The sequence below is a fragment of the Chiloscyllium plagiosum genome, chromosome 25 (assembly GCF_004010195.1).
Source record: "Chiloscyllium plagiosum isolate BGI_BamShark_2017 chromosome 25, ASM401019v2, whole genome shotgun sequence".
Lineage (NCBI taxonomy): Eukaryota > Metazoa > Chordata > Chondrichthyes > Orectolobiformes > Hemiscylliidae > Chiloscyllium > Chiloscyllium plagiosum.
In genome coordinates, this window is record NC_057734.1 from 39,302,753 (window position 1) to 39,323,283 (window position 20,531).

Genomic DNA, 20,531 nt, shown 5'->3' on the forward strand with positions numbered 1-20,531 from the left:
ATCTACTTGTTCCCCTTTGTCAACCCTACTAGTTACATCTGCAAGAAATTCAAGTGAATTTGTCAAACACGATCACCCTTTCATAGAACTATGTTAACACAGTTTTTAAGAATATTGTTAAGATATTCATGATCATAGATTCCAGCTTTTTCCTGACCATTAATATCAGGCTGATGGTCTTTAATTCTCTATTTCCCCTTTTCCTCATTTGTTGAATGGCAGTGTTACACTTCCTAATTTCAACTATTTTTGGTGTATAATTTGTGACTTCTCTAGTGAAGGCAAACAAAATATTTGCTCAAAGTCTCCGCTATTTCCTTTATCATCCTGTTCACTTCTCCTACCTCTGTCTCTCGGGAACTAATGTTTACATTAGCTATTGACTTTTTGTATGTAGTTAAATCTATCTGTATAAACATGCAAAGCTCTTACACCGGTAGGTCTAGAAACTTACTGGTTATATCTCAGTGCAGCCCCAATTCATCAATAAATCAGGGTAGCTACATGACTAAATAAAATAGTCATTGGAAGAGATACACGGAGCAGCATATCCAGACCAGACAGCACAATGGAAGGACCATTGCTTGCTGAACTGTAGTTCACAAGATACACCATATTCTACCCCAATCAATCTATGTCTGTGACAAACATGCTGCCCTAACCCTCATCCTAACCCTAACCCTAACCCCAACCCTAACCTTATTACACAGAGTTGTAAGCTGAAATTTCTATCTGCCTAAAATGGAGTGAATTCTCTCTCACTGCCTGGTATTGGAGAACTTAGGGTATATTAGCAGTGGCCACAGGTCTCAACCATGTATATGGTGAGATGTTTAGAGATTACCGAATTAAGATGCACATATTACCAATGCAGTTCACTAGTAACCATCCAAGAGCTCATCCAGCTGTGAAGTGTCGTGATTGTTCTAATGTGGGACATGAAGCAACTACCTCACATTGAACATGATCCAATAACAACAATGAAACAAAGGACTGAGTAATCTATTTCTGACTGAGCTGGAGAACAAAATGCTAAATTAAGTTGATTAAAGACTACCCCGATTGTTTAGCAGGCAATACCAAGCCACTGACCCTGGAAACCCTCAGGCTCAGTCCCACTGGCTTTGCAGGGGACTCGGTTCTTATCTGGGCCAGCAGTTATCTGAGTTCCTTAGTAAGGAGAAATCAGGGCACCCAGTCCCAATCATAGCCCAAATGTTCAGGCACATCAGCACCAGGTAAGAGCAGAGTTAGCTGTAGCTGTGATAACCTCCACATCACAGGTGGGTTCACCCAATTAGACTGCAATGGGGTTTCAATGAAATAGCTGTTCTTCCATCAGTGAAGTTTAACTTTCCAACTGTTGGGACCACACATAAAGATTGAGCCACATGAACTACGTACTGAAGCTGATTGGCACCAATGAGGTTGTACTGCAAGCAACAAAGCTCTACGTATGAGCAGAGGATTGAAGGAAATTGTTGGCAGGGTGAGCATTTTTTAAAAAGCTGTCCACTTTATATGAAAATTCAGTTCCTTTTCCAACAAAATATTATGCTTACATGAAATCGCCCTGAATCTGCCCGTGACTGTGCCAGGGTGCAAGGGCAATCTGCAATCTCCAACAGGAAGTTTGGTAGTGTCTCTTCAGTTTTGTGCCAGGCCAAGCATTTCTGGTACGCCCAGGCAGCCGAGTCTTCTCTGAACCTTTCTTCCAGGTGCCAAGCTAGGGCATGGCTTGGACTCCATAGTGCTTTGACATTACTGAATCAAAATAGACGCAAAAGTCAAGGTGAGTTCTTCACTTTATAAACCTTTCAAATCTAACAGGAAACCTACTGGCAATGCCTAGTAAAAAGACCAAGTACATTTATGTTGCCTTTATGTTCTTGCTCATCAAGGTACATTATTTAATGCAAAAGCTAATGTTCTGGGGAAGTGAGTTTGAATCCCATCGTGACAGATGGTGAGGTCAATAAAAATATGGAATACAAAGCGAACCTGATGGCAACCATGTAGCCATTTGCTGATTGTTGTAAAAACCCATCTGGTTTACTATTGTCCTTTTGAGAAGGAAATTTGCAATCCTTACATGGTCTAGCCTACATATGACGCCAGACCCCTAGCAACACAGTTAAGTCTTAACTCCACTTATAGACAGGGAATAAATGCTCTCCTAGCCAGCATTGCCCATATCTCATGAATTAATTAACAATAAAAGTTGGTCAAAGGTGCTCAATGAGCCAACAAAAGCTAGTGGGCGGCACAGTGGTTAGCACTGCTTCCTCACAGCGCCAGAGACCTGGGTTCAATTCCCGCCTCAGGTGACTCTCTGTGTGGAGTTTGCACATTCTCCCGGTGTCTGCATGGGTTTCCACCGGGTGCTCCGGTTTCCTCCCACAGTCCAAAAATGTGCAGGTTAGGTGAATTGGCCATGCTAAATTGCCCATAGTGTTAGGTGAAGGGGTAAATGCAAGGGGATGGGTCTGGGTGGGTTGTGTTTCGGCGGGTCGGTGTGGACTTGTTGGGCCGAAGGGCCTGTTTCCGCACTGTAAGTAATCTAATCTAAAGGCTGACTGGATGTAGAGTACAACTCAACCTATTCTATCTCACTGACATGTTCTGGCTGTGCGTCATGATGGCAGCACGATCATATTTTGATTGTTTATACACCAGCTCCCTTCATTGTCTCTTCAGCAAGAATGGTGGTCAGTGCAGAAAGGTAGGGAACACCCGTGTTCTTTTCTGAGAATAGGGCCCTCCTCCTAAAATCAATTATGTCTCAACCAACAATGCAACACCCCTTCCATTCAGCAATGAATTGTCTGCTCATAATGTGTGCTTATGTCCCTGGAGCCTGAACCCATAACCTTCTGACTTAGAACTGGAAGCGCTACCAACTGAGGCGCAGTGGACACAATTTCAGCAAAGTTTTTTCATGTCTCCGCTTTCTGACCAAACTAGAAAGAGATGTGAAGCTTCACACATGACACCAGACCACTTAGTGATGCTCAGTTATGAAGACCCCACCCCTTAGGTAGAATGGGTAATCTATTGCTGGGAACATCTCTCACTTCCCACAACGCCAAGCTGCTGATGTTGATGTCGACGGTGTGCACAGTTGCAGCCCCTATGTTTGGTTCCCAATATGGGCAGAATTAGGAACCGATTCCAGGTCGAAATGGTGAGAAATTATGTTGCTTTTAACCTTATACTAGGAATGAGTAACAGGCTGAACAGAAATGCTAATTTAATACCAAGTCTTAGATTGGAAATCCACCAAAGAGTCTCTGATTATACACTCAGCATAGATGCCCAAAAACAGATTCATGTACTCACACTGCCCCATCGCTTTGATTCTCAGTGGTTAGTCGCAGCATTCCAATCTCCCATTCAGAATAGGGTTTTTTAGCAGGCTGAGGGGTGAATTTGAAAATCCCGCTGTTTGGTGCAGCTTTTTCAAGTGAATAGAGGTAAGTCCAATTTCCTTCCCAGGATTCTGAGTATGGTGTACCTGATAAGAGAATTAGTCAATTGTGAATTAGTTTCAATTACCTTTATTAAATTAATGTACATTTATCGTTTAAAGTATTTTGTCATGTAAAGTTTACAAATCCATAACTTTCCTAGTTCTGGGACTAAAATTCAAACCACAAAGACTTACTAACATGTGTGACAACAACTCACTGAAAGCTGCAGTTCAAAAGGCCAACACTAGGAGCACCAACAGTTGGTGGATTACTGGCTGCACATTGCAGCATGTGACAATTGGTATTTAGGCTACAGAGAGTGGCAGGAATCGGTCAAATACCTAATTAAATGTGGATGGGCCAACACCAAAGACTATGGAGTTATTTGTTTCCCACTCTACACACCTCAAACCAAACAAAAGTAAAGATCAAAACTTAATTTGTGGCTAATGGAAGTGAATGGCCACTGTCAACTTCCTATTAAATGATGATGGCCTTTCTCATCCAAACTAAACTGATAAACTTCAGAGTGAACCCAGAAGGCAGGACACCTGGTTTTGCTTGGATGGGGAAAGCCATCATGGTACAATAAGAGGGTGATAGTGGCCATTCGTTTCTATCTGTTGTCTTGCTGTTATCTCTAGTGAAGTTCCACTCCAACACAGGCATCTCATACAGTTATCCCTGTGGCCTCCTGATATCATTTGTTGTTGAGTAGCTTTTTCGATTACACAAGCTCATGGGACTACACAATTCAATCAAGGTACCAGCTCAAATTGGTGCTTTTGTGTTAAACTGGGAAACCCAGTTGGAAGTGACAAGGTACGTTATATAACACCAAGATTGCCAAGTGTAGCTGAGAACATATAATCAGCTAATTACTTGAACGTGAAAACATTCCAATACTAAACAAGTATTTTGCATCAGTATTTACTGTGGAAGAGGACACGGAAGATCCAAAATGTAGGAAATGGATGGTGACATCTTGAAAAACGTCCATATTATAGAGGAGGAAATGCTGGATGTCTTGAAACGCTTAAAAGTGGTTAAATCCCCAGGACCTGATCAGGTGTACCTGAGAACTCTGTGGGCCCCTAGCTGAGATATTTGTATCATCAATAGTCACAGGTGAGGTGCCAGAAGACTGGAGGTTGGCTAAGGTGGTGCCACTGTTTAAGAAGGGTGGTAAGGACAAGTCAGGGAACTATAGACCAGTGAGCCTGACCTCAGTGGTGGGCAAGTTGTTGGAGGGAATCCTGAGGGACAGAATGTACATGTATTTGGAAAGGCAAGGACTGTTTTAGGGATAGTCAACATGGCTTTATGCGTGGGAATTCATGTCTCACAAGTTTGATTGAGTTTTTTGAAGGAGTAACAAAGAAGATTTATGAGGGTAGAGCAATAGATGTGATCTATATGGACTTCAGTAAGGTGTTTGACAAGGTTCCCCATGGGAGACTGGTGAGCAAGATTAGATCTCATGGAATACAGGAAGAACTCGCCATTTGGATACAGAACTGGCTCAAAGGTAGAAGACAGAGGGTAGTGGTGAAGGGTTGTTTTTCAGACTGGAGCCTGTGACCAGTGGAGTGCGACAAGGATCGGTGCTGGGTCCACTATTTATCATCATTTACATAAATGATTTGGATATGAACATAAGAGGTATAGTTAGTAAGTTGGCTGATGACACCAAAATTGGAGGTGTAATGGACAGCAAAGAAGGTTACCTCAGATTACAATGGGATCTTGATCAGATGGGCCAATGGGCTAAGAAGTGGCAGATGAAGTTTAATTTAGATAAATGTGAGGTGCTGCATTTTGGGAAAGCAAATCTTAGTAGGAGTTATACATTTAAAGGTAAGGTCCTAGGGAGTGTTCCTGAACAAAGATACCTTGGAGTACAGGTCCATAGCTCCTTAAAAGTAGAGTCGCAGGTAGGTAGGATAGTGAAGAAGGCGTTTGGTATGCTTTGGTTTAGTCAGAGTATTGAGTACAGGAGTTGGGAGGTCATGTTGCAACTTTACAGGACATTGGTTAGGCCACTGTTGGAATATTGCGTGCAATTCTGGTCTCCTTCCTATCAGAAAGATGTTGCAAAACTTGAAAGGGTTCAGAAAAGATCAACAAGGATGTTGTCAGGGTTGGAGGATTTAAGCTATAAGGAGAGGTTGAATAGGCTCTCCCTGAAGCGTCGGAGGCTGAGTGGTGACCTTACAGAAGTTTATAAAATCACGAGGGACATGGATAGGATAAACAAAGTCTTTTCCCTGGCGTAGGGGAGTCCAGAACTAGAGTGCATAGGTTTAGGGTGAGAGGGGAAAGATATAAAAGAGACCTAAGAGGCAACCTTTTCACTCAGAGGGTGGTACGTGTTTGGAATGAGCTGCCAGAGGAAGTGGTGGAGGCTAGTACAATTGCAACATTTAAAAGGCATGTAGCTGGGTATATGAATAGGAAATATTTGGGGGGGTATAGGCCAGGTGCTGGCAGGTGGGACTAGATTGGGTTGGGATATCTGATCGGCATGGATGGGTTGGACCGAAGGGTCTGTTTCCGTGCAGTACATCTCTATGACTCTATGGCTCTATGACATCCCATCGGTGGATGGATGGAAAATGGAGAGATGAAATGCTAAGATGAGGAGAAGAAAGTTTGGTCAAGGAATTGGACTCAAGATGCTCTTAAATGCTGTAGAGGTTTAGAACCAGAAATCCAGAGATTTGAATCAGGGGTTGAGAGTTGCCTGAAAGACCAGTGTCAAAGAATCACAAATTTGGAGTGTCTAAAGGTGAAGGCATTGTCCTGTATAGAGGGGAATGAAACTGTGGAGGATTTAAAGGAAAGAAAGTAAGAATAACAAAATTGGCTTAACCCTGTCGTGGAAATTGGCTTTGGATGGTGAATTATTTCAGCTTTGTGACTGAGCTGGATATGGGCAAAAGGTGAGTAAATGAGATTTGGTACAGAGTACCAACAACCAAGCTAAATGGAACACAACCTGACGTTGTTTCAGACTCTGGTGAGAAACCATTTCCCAGTAGGCCATGTGCTCTTGCACATGTGCAAAGGGTCAACATGACAGACTTTTCTTTCTCAGCAACTCTTTTGTTTTATACAGCTGATGGGCCCAACCATCCAAGTCATCAGGAGTGCTCCTGCAGGGCTGTGGGGCATGGAAAAGGACAGCAATGGGACAGGGACTGAAACAAAAAAACAGACCACAGGACCCAGGGAGGCCACTTAATTATATTTCTATATTTAAACAGGATTTCTTGAGTTACATTCTGGTGCCATCTCTAGAACTCAGTTATTCAATATACGTCATCAACAAGGGAATTCAAAACTGGGAGACATGGGTATAAGATCCAAATTGAAAAGAAACTTCATTACCTGGAAAATGGTTAAATTGTGGAACTCTGTACCACAGAGAGTAGTTAAAGTGAAAAACATAGATGTACTTACAGAGAAGCTAAACATCCAAAAGAGAAAGTAATACATTGTTAGGATGAAATGAAATAGAGTGGGAGGAGACTTGAGTGGAACATTAACGCCAGAATAAAGGACGTGTGCCAAAAGATCTTTTTCTGTAATGTAAGTTCAATGTAGTTCTTGCAAAGACTTTGGACAAAAGTGGGAATAAAAGCGGTGCAGTTGTCTAATTGCTTGCAAATATCACAATGTCTTGTACATTCCCTCAAAGCTGCCTGTATTCACACAGAAATGCAACTTACCTGTTTCTTGATATCCCCAGACTTCAATATTTACAGAGGTTGCTGAGATCAATGATGTGTTCCAAACCAGAGTCAGATCCCCTGAAACGTTGGGCGTGCCGTAGTACTGCCATTTGGTGGCATTCACCAAGGTGCTTTTCTTCAGGGATGAGAATTTGCTGTGATGTACTGTGGGATTAAAGAAACATAATAGAAAGGTGATGAAATAACTCACTTAATAAGAGTAATTCTGAATGTCTGAGCTCACAATGAGGGAGAATGGGGAAGGAGCAGTGTTCACCAGAAGCCTGAATTGTAGACAAATCTACCACACCGTAGCTCTGATTTCCTAGCCCATACTTCATCAAGATGTAATCATAAAGGAATCACTGTAAGGGGACCTTTCATGAAAGAGAAATGAGGTCTGCAGATGCTGGAGATCAGAGATGGAAATGTGTTGCTGGAGAAGCGCAGCAGGTCAGGCAGCATCTAGGGAACGTTTCGGGCATTAGCCCTTCTTCAGGGAAAACCTATGTAAACTTTGGCAGTAGATCCACAAAATCCTTGAACACAGACATGGATGGCACTTACACTCTTCCTAGAGTTCTGGCAGCTGACCAAAGAGATATACTGCAGAAGTTCAACCCCCCAATGTCTTTTTTATAGAGTTGCACAACACGGAAACACACCCTTCTGTCCAACTCATCCATGCCAACCAGATATCCTAATTTAGTCTAGCCCCACTTGCCAGCACTCAGCACTCTAAACTCTTCCTGTTCATATGCCCAACTAAATGCCTTTTAAATGTTACTATGGAGTCATAGAGTAGAATCATAGAATCCCTAGAGTGTGGAAGCAGGCTTTTTAGCCCATTGAGAGCACACCAACCCTCCAAAGAGTGTCCCACCCAAACCCACTTACTACCTTATCCTTGTAACCCTGCTAGGGAATCTAGTCTAATCTAATCCACCTAGCCTGCATAGCCATGGACACTGTGGGCAATTTAGCATGGCCAATTCACCTAACCTAGAACCCGGAGCACCCAGAGGAAACCCACACAGTTCCGGGGAGAATGTGCAAGTCCACGCAGACAGTTGTCTGAGGCTGTAGTCGATCCCAGGTCCCTGGGAGTGCGAGACAAGAGTGCTATCCACTGAGCCACCATTTGGGTTTTAAAACCTAAAGCTCCTTTCTGGTCAAATATACCTGAGGGTGCTGAGTTGGAGTACACTAAGGTTATTCAAAGATACCCAGCAACTGGAAGATGTTTGCTTTCCTGGAAAATCTCAGAGTTCTTTTGTCCTATTTGGAAAACTACATATGACTCTGGGTCTGGCCTCACACAGAGCTGATTGACTAGAATTGCTAATATTACCCTCTGCCATTAGAAATAACACATTTTATCATCACTGCATTTGACAGATAGATCAATTGATATTCATACATATTCAGTGATACTAAATAATCAAATCTTTTCTGTGATTAAAAATCTATCCTAGTAAAGTCCAAAATAAATTAATTTTTCATTATGCTAGTTGATAAAGATTTATCTCACTCATTCTAAATGTTATAAGGTAGTAATTAGAGACTGTAAATTTAAGAAAATCTTCCTTTTGAATAAATTGGATAGTATTTAACATAAAGGGAAAAATTGGAGAAAGATAAATAACAGGTTTAGGGGTTTTGATGTAGAATCCCTACATTGAGTAAGCAGGCATTTGACCCATCAAGTCCACACTGATCCTCCAAAGCACATCCCATCCAGACTTAACCCCCCCCAACCCTATCCCTGTAACCCTGCATTTCCCATGGCTAACCCACCTGGCCTGCACATCCCTGGACACTCTGAGCAATTTAGCATATCCAGTCCTCCTAACCTGCACTGGAGCACTTGGAGGAAATGCATGCAAATACAGGGGGAATGTGCAAATGATTAACTCTTGGTCACTCATTGAAACAAGCAAGCTGTCTGCTCATTATAATGAGAGTACAATGTTGCTCAGTACTAAGTAGGCCTCAGTACTAAGTAAGCCTCAGTACTAAGTAGGCCTCAGTACTAAGTAAGCCTCAGTACTAAGTAGGCCTCAGTACTACGTTCTGCCTCAAAAGGTATCCAAGGCTGTACAAGACTATCACCATTTAAAACTCAGCTGGATCTCTTAAAAGTGTGTATGGGGGTGAGATGTGTGCATTCTAACTACAGAAAGTTCTCAAATTCTTTGCTAAAGAGTGTGTCAGCAGAGTGCAAGTATTGCAACAATGCAGAGTATGCTCCAAATTTTCTCTGCTGGCAGAGGATGGGCAGGAGACAGTGAGGAGGCAGTGGGAGAGAAGATGGCCATCACAGACATTTCTGTCCTGAGATTGCAGTGCAGAAAGAACTTTAATTACTCTGCAAATATAATCAAGGTCAGTGAATGCTTTGTCCTAACAAGTGAACTGCGAGCTTCATGCAGTGTTCCATTTATCACACACGGACCAACATTTCTTATCAGGTATAATTGGGATGTTATATTCTTAGCCTTACCTCACTCTTGCACACTTACAATGCCCAAAGTCCTTAAACTCTCACTGCTCAGTTTCATACCGCAACTATTTAACTGTGACAGGCACAACAATAACTTTTGTTCAGATATGGAAATTAATGTGGATGGTGTACCCCTGAAATATTGATAAACGTAAAATTGATGGAAATACTCAACAGGTCAGACAAAATCTATTGAAAGAAACGGAGTCAGCGATTCAGATTAACAAACATGTCCTGGTGCAAATGCTTTCAATTTCAATCTTAATTCTGTATCTCTCCACACGTAGGAACAGGAATAGGCCCATACAAGTCCATTGAGCTTGCTCTGCCATTCAGTTAGATTATGGCTGATTGTTTAGCTCAGTGCTGCCTGACCAGCTGAGACATTTTTATTTGTCTTTAACTATTGCCTTTAATATGATTTTAAAAATCCAACTTGTTTACAAAGGGCATTATGAAACAAAATTTATAATCAGAATACAAAGACAGAAATTGCTGGAAAAACTCATTCTGAGGGAGAGTCACTCGAGCCGAAACATTAACACTGATTTCTCTCCACAGATGCTGCCAGACCTGTTGAGCTTTTCCAGCAATTTTTGTCTTGGTTTCTGGTTTGCAGCATCTGCAGTTCTTTTGGTTTTGATTTTGTAATCAAGATGTTCCCTAACTGGAAGCTACTATAAATCAGTGCAGACAGGGGCAATGGGGGTTAGGGCACAGGAGTAGAGTTTTGGATCACTTCAAGCTTATGAAAGATACAGCATAACAAGTCAGCCAGCAGTGTGCTGGAATAATTATGTCTAGAGGTAACAAAAATATATATGTACTAGCTGAAGGGTGGAGTCACGTGATGTTGGGAAGCTGGGAAAAGGCAGTCTGAATGATGGCGAGAATATATGGTTGGAAGCTGACCTTGGGGTCTACATGACACTGAGGGAGTGTGTGTGTGTGCCAGGCAAATCTGGGAGGGAGGTGGAGGAGGGCAGGCACACATACACTGACCCACACACACACACACACGTACAGACGTACACAATACATCCAGATACACACACAGACACACTTTCAGACTCCTGTAGCAGTCCACCAAGCCATCCTGCAGCAGATTATGAGCAATACTGAAGCCAGGGAGTGGCAATGGCTCTGTGTAGCTTGAGTAGACAAACAGGAGGCTGGGAGAACACAGCAAGCCAGGCAGCATCAGGAGGGAGAGGTCAATGTTTCAGATGTAACCCTTCCTCAGTCCTGAAGAAGGGTTCTACCTGAAACATTGACTTCTCTACCACCTGATGCTGCCTGGCTTGTTGTGTTCTCCCAGCCTCCTGTTTGTCTGCTTTGGGTTCCAGCATCTGCAGGGCTTTTTTTTCTATCGATGTAGCATGAAGCTGCTGCCATTCTGCCTGTGCCCATGTGACTGTCTACAAAACAGGCTGTTGTTAGCCATTCAAGGTGGTTCCAGTCAGCACTGGGCCTCCTTCAGCCAGAGTTGCACAAGATCGTTCTGCAGGGCTGTCTACACTACCCCCCACTCATCCACCCCCTCCCAGTGAAAGTCAATCACTTTCCTCAGTTATGCTGCAACCACTAAGGGGGCACTAAGTTAGGAAAAGACACTCACGAAAGCCCTGAAAGCAAATGTTGCAGCACTATTCTGTTAGCCTTGACAAATTTATGACTCTGAGGATAAATATTGAATAATTCTGTAATATGAACAAGCCACGATAATATTTACCTTCCCTAGTTCTATAGCAACAGTGCATCTGAAGGATGTAACCGAAGACCCAACCACTTCCGATGTAAACCTTTTTAAAGTTGCTTTATGATGTAAAAATCTGGAGAAACTATGCCAGTATAACATTATTGTATTTTGCCAAGGGTTTATTTGCTGCACAGTAAATATTTAGGTGAACCGTTTGACAGCTCCATTTATATATGAAGAGAGTATTGTGCAAATCATTACAAGCTGTAAACTGGAAGCACCTGTACCCTGTGCATCATTCCCATTTGTGTTGTTTGTAGTTTGTCAAGTTTTAATTATCTCTTCCCTATCAGTTGATATAAAGTACATGGGCCCTGTTCCAATATTTTCATATTTGAATCCCAAAGCGTCATTTTTCTAAAAAAAAACTAAACTAAACAAACAAAGCATTTTAATAGTTTTGAATATCCTCCATACATTGTCAATAAATCGAACTGAATGATAAATCTGTGGTTGGCACCTCTACTTGAGCATTGGAAGCAATCATTACAAATATGTAACAGCCTGTCTTTTTGACCTCAATTAAACATACAAGGTAGGGCTGATTCTTCGTTGGTGGTATTACAAGCGCACTGGCTGGAAACTGCAGTAACTGCTTCCCTACGAATTCACTGCAATTTCTGGAACTATGGGCATCATTCCACACTCTGGGTGTCCAGTTGGAACGAACTCACATTTCACCAGGGTTGAGTGGAAGGGAATTTGTGTGACATGCTTGACAAGTGGCTGATGCCCAAATGCTAGCAGTTCCATGTGCACCCTACCACGTCTTTCACGTGTGTGAAATTAGTCCGAATTATTATTGTGGCATGACCCTACAGTTTCTGCTAAATCAAATTGCATCATATTTTTAAGCCTCATACTAGCTTTAGCACAGAAGTTGCTCATACTAAGTAAGCTTCTCCATTTAGTTAATCATAACATTTTGCTTTAATAAACAGAAGAGTTTATCAGAACAATAAACTTGAGATAATAACCTACAATTATTTATTAATTAGTTCGAAGGTCAATTGGCATTAGCAGCAGCTCTGAATGTACTCCATGCACAGGTATGGACTGAACACCAAATAAACAAGATTATAAGATTTAGGAGAGGAAGTAGGCTATTCAGCCCATCGAGTCTACTCCCCAATTCAATGAGATCGTGGCTGATTGAACCTTAACTCCACTTTCCTGCCTTTTCCTTTAATCCATGTACTGATGAAAAAAATCTGTCTAGCTCAGCTTTAAATATTCATCGTACTAAATGGAAAATAATTTTTATTATTAATGTTAATTGGTCACAGATAGATGTAAGGTCAGAAGTTGAAGATTATAAGATCCTTAAACTTTGGTCTCCCAATTAGGTCAATTAGTGTCAAGACATTATTAAATTGTGAATGCTGATCAAATACTTCTCAGTCACATCCTGGATGAGAGTTTGCTGTGTTGGATTAATGGGCGAAAGGAATTTTTAATCTCTCAATCATCTGGCCTATCTTAATCAGAATAATATTTCCACAAATTCAAACCACCCACTTTGGAAAGCTATTGATTCCCTCTTTTCAAAGATTAATTTAAATACTTGTGCCTTTCAAAAAAAGTCATTTTTGTAAGTTTTTACAGAATATGATGTGGTTTGCAAATTCTATAAATAGTACAGTGAATATCTAGGTATGATTACAGAACAACAATCTAATCAAGGGGTTCATTAAGCACGCCAGCTAAAAAAGCAAAGTTCAAGGAGCTTATGATTAGTAAATTATGTCATATTCATGTTTCATTAGAACTAATTAGAACACTAAAAGTGTTCATCTTTTGAGAAGGGTTTTGTGTTGTACTCATCCCTATTTGAGCTGAGGAGAATTCTCAGTGCCCTTCACATTTTTCCTGTAGATGGAGATCAATTTTCCACGGTCACTTGTGACTTTACTATTAGAGCTTAATTGCTAAAAGTTACCTGAAATTGTAAAATTCCACGACCAGTATGCAGTCTGTAGAAAGTTGTTACAAATCTCCCCCCACCCCTACCCCACACCGCTCTGTTTTCCAGCAGAAGCAGATTGACAAATTGGAATCATCCAACAAGGTGTGCTAGTGCATAATGTTACAAGGATATCAATGTCTGCATTATCTCATGAAGTCCTTGACATTCAGCCACTGACACATCTTTCATTACATGGTACCCCACACCCCGACTTCCCTTGATTGCCACATGAACCTAGTGCAGGGCCCAACACAATGGGTAAGTAACTCAAGCACAATGCAATAATAGCGACATGATGGAAACTGAACCAGGAAGCCAGAGGCTCAACTAATGGTCTGGGAACATGGGTTCAAATCCCTCCACCACAGCTGGTGGCACTTAAATTTAATGAATAGCCAGTCTCAGCAATGATAAGCATGGCACTAACTGCTGTAAGTATCTTCTGGTTTGCTAATGATCTCTAGGGAAGGAAATCTGCTGCCTGGTTTGGCCTAGATCTGAATCGGAGTTGAGAGTGTGTTACTGGAAAAGCACAGCAGGTCAGGCAGCATCCGAGGAGCAGGAAAATCACTTTTTCAGGTCAAAGCCCCTCACCAGGAATGAGACTGGGAGTCTCGGGGGTGGAGAGATAATTGGGAGGAGGGTGGGGCTGGGGAGAAGGTAGCTGAGAGTGCAATAGGTGGATGGAGGTGGGGGTAAAGGTGATAGGTTGGAGAGCAGGGTGGACCAGATAGGTGGGAAGGCAGATTGACAGTGTGTTGCTAAAAAAGCACATCAGGCCAACAGTAATGGGATTATCTCTTAACTTCCCTCTAAAAACACTTAACAAGCCACACATTTCAAGGGAAATTGGGAATAGGCAATAAATGCTGGCCTTGTCATAAGCATCCAATGAAAGAACATTAAAAAGTTGTCAGCCTGTCACAGATCATATTTCTCAGATGGCATTCGGGCAACTACTCATCCAATTCTGGACATCACATGAAGTCACCACCTTCTTAAAAGCTAATTTATCACTCACCAGTAACTGGTAGGACACGGATAATTAAATTATTTATGGTTCCACACATACTTGTTACAGCAAATACACTACCATTGTCTCAGGCAGTAAATGCTCAGGCATTGGTCATCTGTTAAAGCTGACAATTAACTACATTCAAATGAGCAGAGGGGGTCCAGGAACAGGAGCTCAGATAACTCTAAATAAGATTGCATTGTGTTTGAATGACATAATTCAATTTGACAAAATTGGAGTCAGCAGCTTTAATGTGTCAAGGCTCCAGGGCAAATTGGATACATGGGGTACAATGGCCTAGATTTTCCAATGGCCACAAAATGGTTTCTGCAGCCTGGATGGAAGTTGCGCATGGGGACCCAGCCCTGACTGGATTCTCCTGTCAGAAATGCAGAGCTCCTTTGTTCTGTAAAAGTGGAGTGTAACGGTAATCAGTGTGGGATTGCTACTCCTCAGAAAACCTGGCCCAATGCATTTCGCTGAAATTTCATCAAGGACCACCACCTTGAACAATATTTGTGTCAAGGGGTTGTGCCCCGGAACACTGGAACACACTGCACCTTCGGGTGATGTAACTAGGATCCGAACCCATGAATCCCCAAAGGTTAGAGCTGCATTTGCCTCCATCGTGAGGCATCTTCACACTGTCTTACTCAGATTGGCAATACCCACTAGACCCTTAAGACAGTTGCCAGGTCATCTCTACATGGTGTTTGATTGGGTCGGCTGGTTCCCTGACTAATTTTAACCAGCCTGCACTGAAGGAGTAATGTGGAGTCTTTGGAGTGGGTGCAGACGAGATTTACCAAGATGTTGCCTGCTACTATGAGGAGAGGTTGAACAAACTTGGATTCCTTTCATTTGGAGTGATGGAGGCTGAGGGGCAACCGGATAGAAATATATATAATTATATGGGACACTGATATGGTGGATAGTCAAGGTCTCTTTCACAGAGTGGAAATGTCACATATGAGGGATATAGATTTAATGTGAGAGGGGAATAGATTAAAGGAGATGTGCAAGGCAAGGTTTTTATCCGGAGGGTAGTAGGTGCCTGGAACATGCTGCTGGGAATGGTGGTAGAAGCAGATAAGACATCAATATTTAAGAGATATTTCAACAGACACATGAACAGGCAGGGAATACAGGGATACCATGGGCAGACAGAGAAGATTAATTCTGAATAGCATCATGGTCAGCACATGAAGAAGGGCTTATGCCTGAAACGTCGATTCTCCTGCTCCTCGGATGCTGCCTGGCCTGCTGTGTTTTTCCAGCACCACATTTTTCAACTAACTCCAGCATCTGCAGTCCTCACTTTCTCCTCATGGTCAGCACAGACATGGTGGCCAAAGGGCCTGTTTCTGTGCTGCACTGTTCTATGTTCAGGCAGAGTGTCCAGCCGCATTCCATTCCAGCCACCTCAAAGCTGGACCTGAGCCCAGTGTTGGCTCCTGACAATCTTGGTAAAACTGAGCCTGTCATATTGCTCTGGGCAGTTTCTGAGTGGAGAACAAATACATGCAAGGAAAGGACAAATAACTCTTTAGGTAATACCTTCTCCAGTTTAAAGAGTCCTTGTTCAGGTGATTAGATAGTCCCATTTACCACAAAGCATTCTTTCAATGGACAATGAGTTAAATCCCAAGTATCATCATATCCCACTGCAGAACATCCATGGATAGAGGCTTGGCATTTGATGGTAACACATTTACCAAAGGCCTTGGGTTAGCAAGTCTCATCAGATTTACAAAATTTCTTTGTGCTCACCAAGGCTTATTGGCTTCACTGAGATAGTATCAATAAAGTGGTTTGCCGTACTCGTGTTAATTGTAAACTTCACGTAAACCTCTCTGAACTTTTTTATTTAATGGGTCGAATGGGGTGCTACAAGTCAAGGAGGTTCCTCAACTTCACCCTGAGCATATCCACACCAAGTGAACTCCAACCGTTCAGGAAGGCAGCTCACCACCACTTTGCCAATGATGCCCACATCCTGTGAGAGATTTAATGAAAAGATTTAGCCAAAGGAAATTGACTGACCTGACACCCATGTCCCTCGGCGATTAAAGGTTGTTCCATTATCTGTTGACAACTCAAATTGTATCCTTCCATTTTCATACAGCAATGGTGAGATACAGTGAGCCCTATGTTCAGCATCAACGTAACCATTGGTACAAATATCTGACTTGAACCTGAAATGGGACAGTGTTGAAATTTAATCCAACAGAATTTACAGCAAATAAGACCTTTCAATTAACTTGGGATTCACAAGATCATAAGCTTTAACTTTGACCAGCACATATCTGAAGACAGAGGTACAGACAATAGCACTGACAGCTATCTCCTGCATAAAGATAGAGCCAAAACTGACTGAAGCTCACAGATTGAATCAAAGCAGAATGCCAGCTTTATACTGAGATAATGTGAGGCTCAGTTTCTCACCCTTGTACATTCAATGGCAAAATGTTGTGGGTTCTCATTTGAAGACATGGCAGAAAGGAAACTTGGCTGACAGTCCACTGGGTTACAAAAGTGGTCCTCCACTGTCAGGGGTCCATCTCCTAGTGGGTATGTTAAACCAAGGAGGCCTTTGCTGCCCACTCAGGTGGAATGTTAAGGAACCCATGCGAGTATTTTACAGAAGAGCAGGTAAGTTATCCTCAGATTCCTGGCCAAAGTCTATCTTTCGAACAGCATCACAAAAGCACTCGTTATCCAGCCAATATGATCGTCTTATTTATGAAAGCTTGCGTTGAGCAAGTTGGGTGCTGCGTTTTCTTCATTGCGACTATTCCAAAATATTTTATTGGCTGAAAATCACTGTGGGTAATCCTATGGTTGAAAGGGGCTTTCTATATAGAAGTCCTTATTTTATCAAAAGTATAAGAAACATGAAACAAATTTTAAGAAATGGTAAAAGCTCATGGGATCTAGGGTGACTTGGCAAGTTGGATTCAAAATTGGCTTAATGATGGGAGACAGAGGATAGTGGTAGAAGGCTGTTTGTGTAACTGAAGCCTGGTGTGCAGGGTTTTACCACAGGGATCAGTGCTGGGTCCCTTATTGTATGTGTTATTTATAAATAACAGAGATGAGAATGTCAGGGGGACGACGAGTAAGTTTTGCAGGTGACACAAAGACTGGTCTGGTGGTTGACACTGGGGAGGAAGGTGTTAGGTTATAGGGACATATAAATGGATTGGTCTGATGGACAGTTCAGTGGCACGTGGAATTTAAAACCCAGACAAGTGTGAACTGATGCACTTTGGAAGAAGGAACAAGACAAGGGACCACTCAATGAATGGCATTTGGGATGCTCCTTCACAGATCCCTGAAATCAGAAGGACAGGTTAATAGGATAGTTAAGAAGCCTTCCAGGCCACTTGTCTTTACTAGTCATGGCATAGATTGTAAGAGCAGGGAGGTTATGTTGGAGCTGTTAAGAACTTTGGTTCGGCCACAGCTGGAGTACTGTGTGCAGTTCTGGTCACCATACTGGAGAAATGGTGTGATTGCAATGGAGGGGTTACAGAAGAGATTCACCAGGATGATGCCTTGGATGAACCATTTAGGCTATGAAGTGAAGCAGGATAAACTCAGGGTTTATTTGGAGCAGAGAAGACTGAGGGATGTCCTGATAATGGTGTCTGTGATTATGAGTCACAGATAAATGAATGGGTAGTTGATTGAACAATAATAAGGGGTCATAATTTTCCAGTGAAAGGCAGGAGACTGAGAGAGGATTTGAGGAAAAATGTTTTCACCCAGAGGTTGGTGAGGGTTTGGAAGGTACTGCCTTGGAGGGTGGCTGAGGTGGGAAACCTCATACCTTTAGAGGTTCTTGGATGAGCACTTGAAGTGTGATAACATTCAAGGCTAGGGGCCAAGTGGGACTCATCTGATTAGAACATGAAGTTCTGATGAAGAATCGTACTTGATTCAAATCATTCACCCTGTTTCTATCTCCACAGATGCTGCCAGATCTGCTGAGTTTCTTCAGGATTTCGTGTGTTTGTTTCAGACTTCCAGAATCCACAGGATTTTACCTGGTAGAAGTATTTCTGTTGAGGAGAAAGTGAGGTCTGCAGATGCTGGAGATCAGAGCTGGAAATGTGTTGCTGGAAAAGTGCAGCAGGTCAGGCAGCATCCAGGGAACAGGAGAATCGACGTTTCGGGCATAAGCCCTTCCTGAAGAAGGGCTTATGCCCGAAACGTCGATTCTCCTGTTCCCTGGATGCTGCCTGACCTGCTGAGCTTTTCCAGCAACACATTTCCAGAAGTATTTCTGTTGCCAGGGATTTACTGAAGTTGTGGGAAGGTCAAAAGGGATGGATACGGGATCAAAACAGAGAGGATATGATCATGAAAATGACAAAAATCAACAGAGATATTGGATAGTACATACAGCAGAAAATACCATAAGATAGAAGGAGTCTTATTCCAACAGATCAGAAACATCCACAAGTTATATTCTGGGATAAACCAGGAGTTGAAGCTGAAACCTCACTCTGTTAAGAAGACCATCCAAGTCAAGAACCAAGTTTCACAAGACAGACCGCCATTTATCTGGATCAAACAAAAACACATTCTGAGAGAGACGTGAAACCTCCAAACCAAATGAAGCTATGAGGCCTGAGGCTTGTGGGAGACGGAGTAGTGTGTATTTGTAAAAAGATGAATGTATGTAATAGATAATAATTAAGGCAAAGACTTGAGGGGTGATGTGTATGAGCTGATGTATATGAGCCCAAAAGGATTAATATTTGGAAGAATATGATTCACACCACCCACGATGATGATGCCGCGTAGATACACACAGACAGCCTGGGACAGTCAGTGGAGAGATGTGGAGGGCTTTTAGCATTTACAGTAATATGAATACATGGACTCGTGCAGTACAACCCATGTCTTAATGTTTACTCGACTCCAGACCTATCAGAGAATTAGACCAAAGAGATAGGTTGCCCAATTTGCAACAAAGCATAATGTCTGCTCATGGATGTTCTTTGAACTGGAGGAAGGTTTGCAGTGGAGTTCACAAGGGGTCAGTTTTGAGACTTTGCTTTTCCTGATATATAGTAATAACCCGCACCTTGTTCTAAATTGCACAATTTCAAAATCTGTGGTTGATAGAACACTTGGAAGCTTTGTAAATTGTGCAGAAGAAAATGTAGCAAATATACAAGTTGATGGAGTGGGGAGACAGATTGCAGATTAAATTAATTGTAGAGAAATGTGAAGTGATTCATTTTTGTGGGATAACATCCCATTGGGACACAATATAAAATTGAAGTTGGAACTCTAAAGGGATTACAGGAACAGAGGGAATTGGGTGTATATGTACATAAGTCGTGAAAAATGTGGCACAATAGGTTGAGTGAATGGTTAATAAAACATACAGTATCCTAGGGTTTATTAACAGGGGCATGGAGTACAGGAGCAAAGAGGCTGTGATGAACTTTTTTTAAAAATCAGCTGGAGTATTGTATCCAATAGCAGATGCCACACTTTCAGAAGAATGTGATGCATTGGAGAGGGTGTACAAGAGATTTATGAGAATGGTTAGAGGGATAAGGAACTTCAGTTTTGAAGATAGCTGGAGAGGTTAGGGGTCTGTCTTCTTGGAGAAAGGAAGGAGGAAACCTAATAGTAATGAAACTCATGAGAGGACTGCGCAAGGTAAATAGGAAGTTACCACTCAGGAGAGGATATGACAGATTTAAAGTCATTGGCAAAAGAGATACACAAAAAAGCTTTTGGGCACAGCAAGTAGGTCGGTCTGAAGGCACTTCCTGTCAGTGTATTAGAGGCTGATCCAATCGATATATTCAAATAGGAGTCAGACTGTTCCCCGAAAAGAAACAATGTGCAGAGTTGCAGAAACAATGCCAGAAAATGACACTAAGTCAAATGCTTATTTTGGAAACAAAATGGGTTGAGTAGCCTCCTTCTGTACTGTAATAATCCTGTGAACTCTGTGATTCATATCAGGCAACTTCATTTCCATCCCAGGCTCTGTACCAATACAAAGCAATAGCTACAATGCATTAATACTTGGTATATTTGAGGTTTTGTAGCAAT

General features: G+C 42.1%; 1 protein-coding gene across 6 annotated transcripts in view; it reads right to left on the reverse strand.

Moving 5' to 3' along the window:
• Positions 1–20,531, reverse strand: part of susd2 (sushi domain containing 2) — a 125,965-nt gene that overhangs the window by 104,848 nt on the left and 586 nt on the right. For all 6 annotated transcript variants that reach the window (XM_043715912.1, XM_043715915.1, XM_043715916.1 and 3 more), the window contains exons 2-5: positions 16,491–16,642; positions 7,202–7,369; positions 3,340–3,514; positions 1,563–1,764 (exon numbers count right to left, since the gene is read on the reverse strand). In XM_043715912.1, the coding sequence (XP_043571847.1) occupies positions 1,563–1,764; positions 3,340–3,514; positions 7,202–7,369; positions 16,491–16,642 (697 nt within the window). The remainder of the gene's footprint in view (positions 1–1,562; positions 1,765–3,339; positions 3,515–7,201; positions 7,370–16,490; positions 16,643–20,531) is intronic.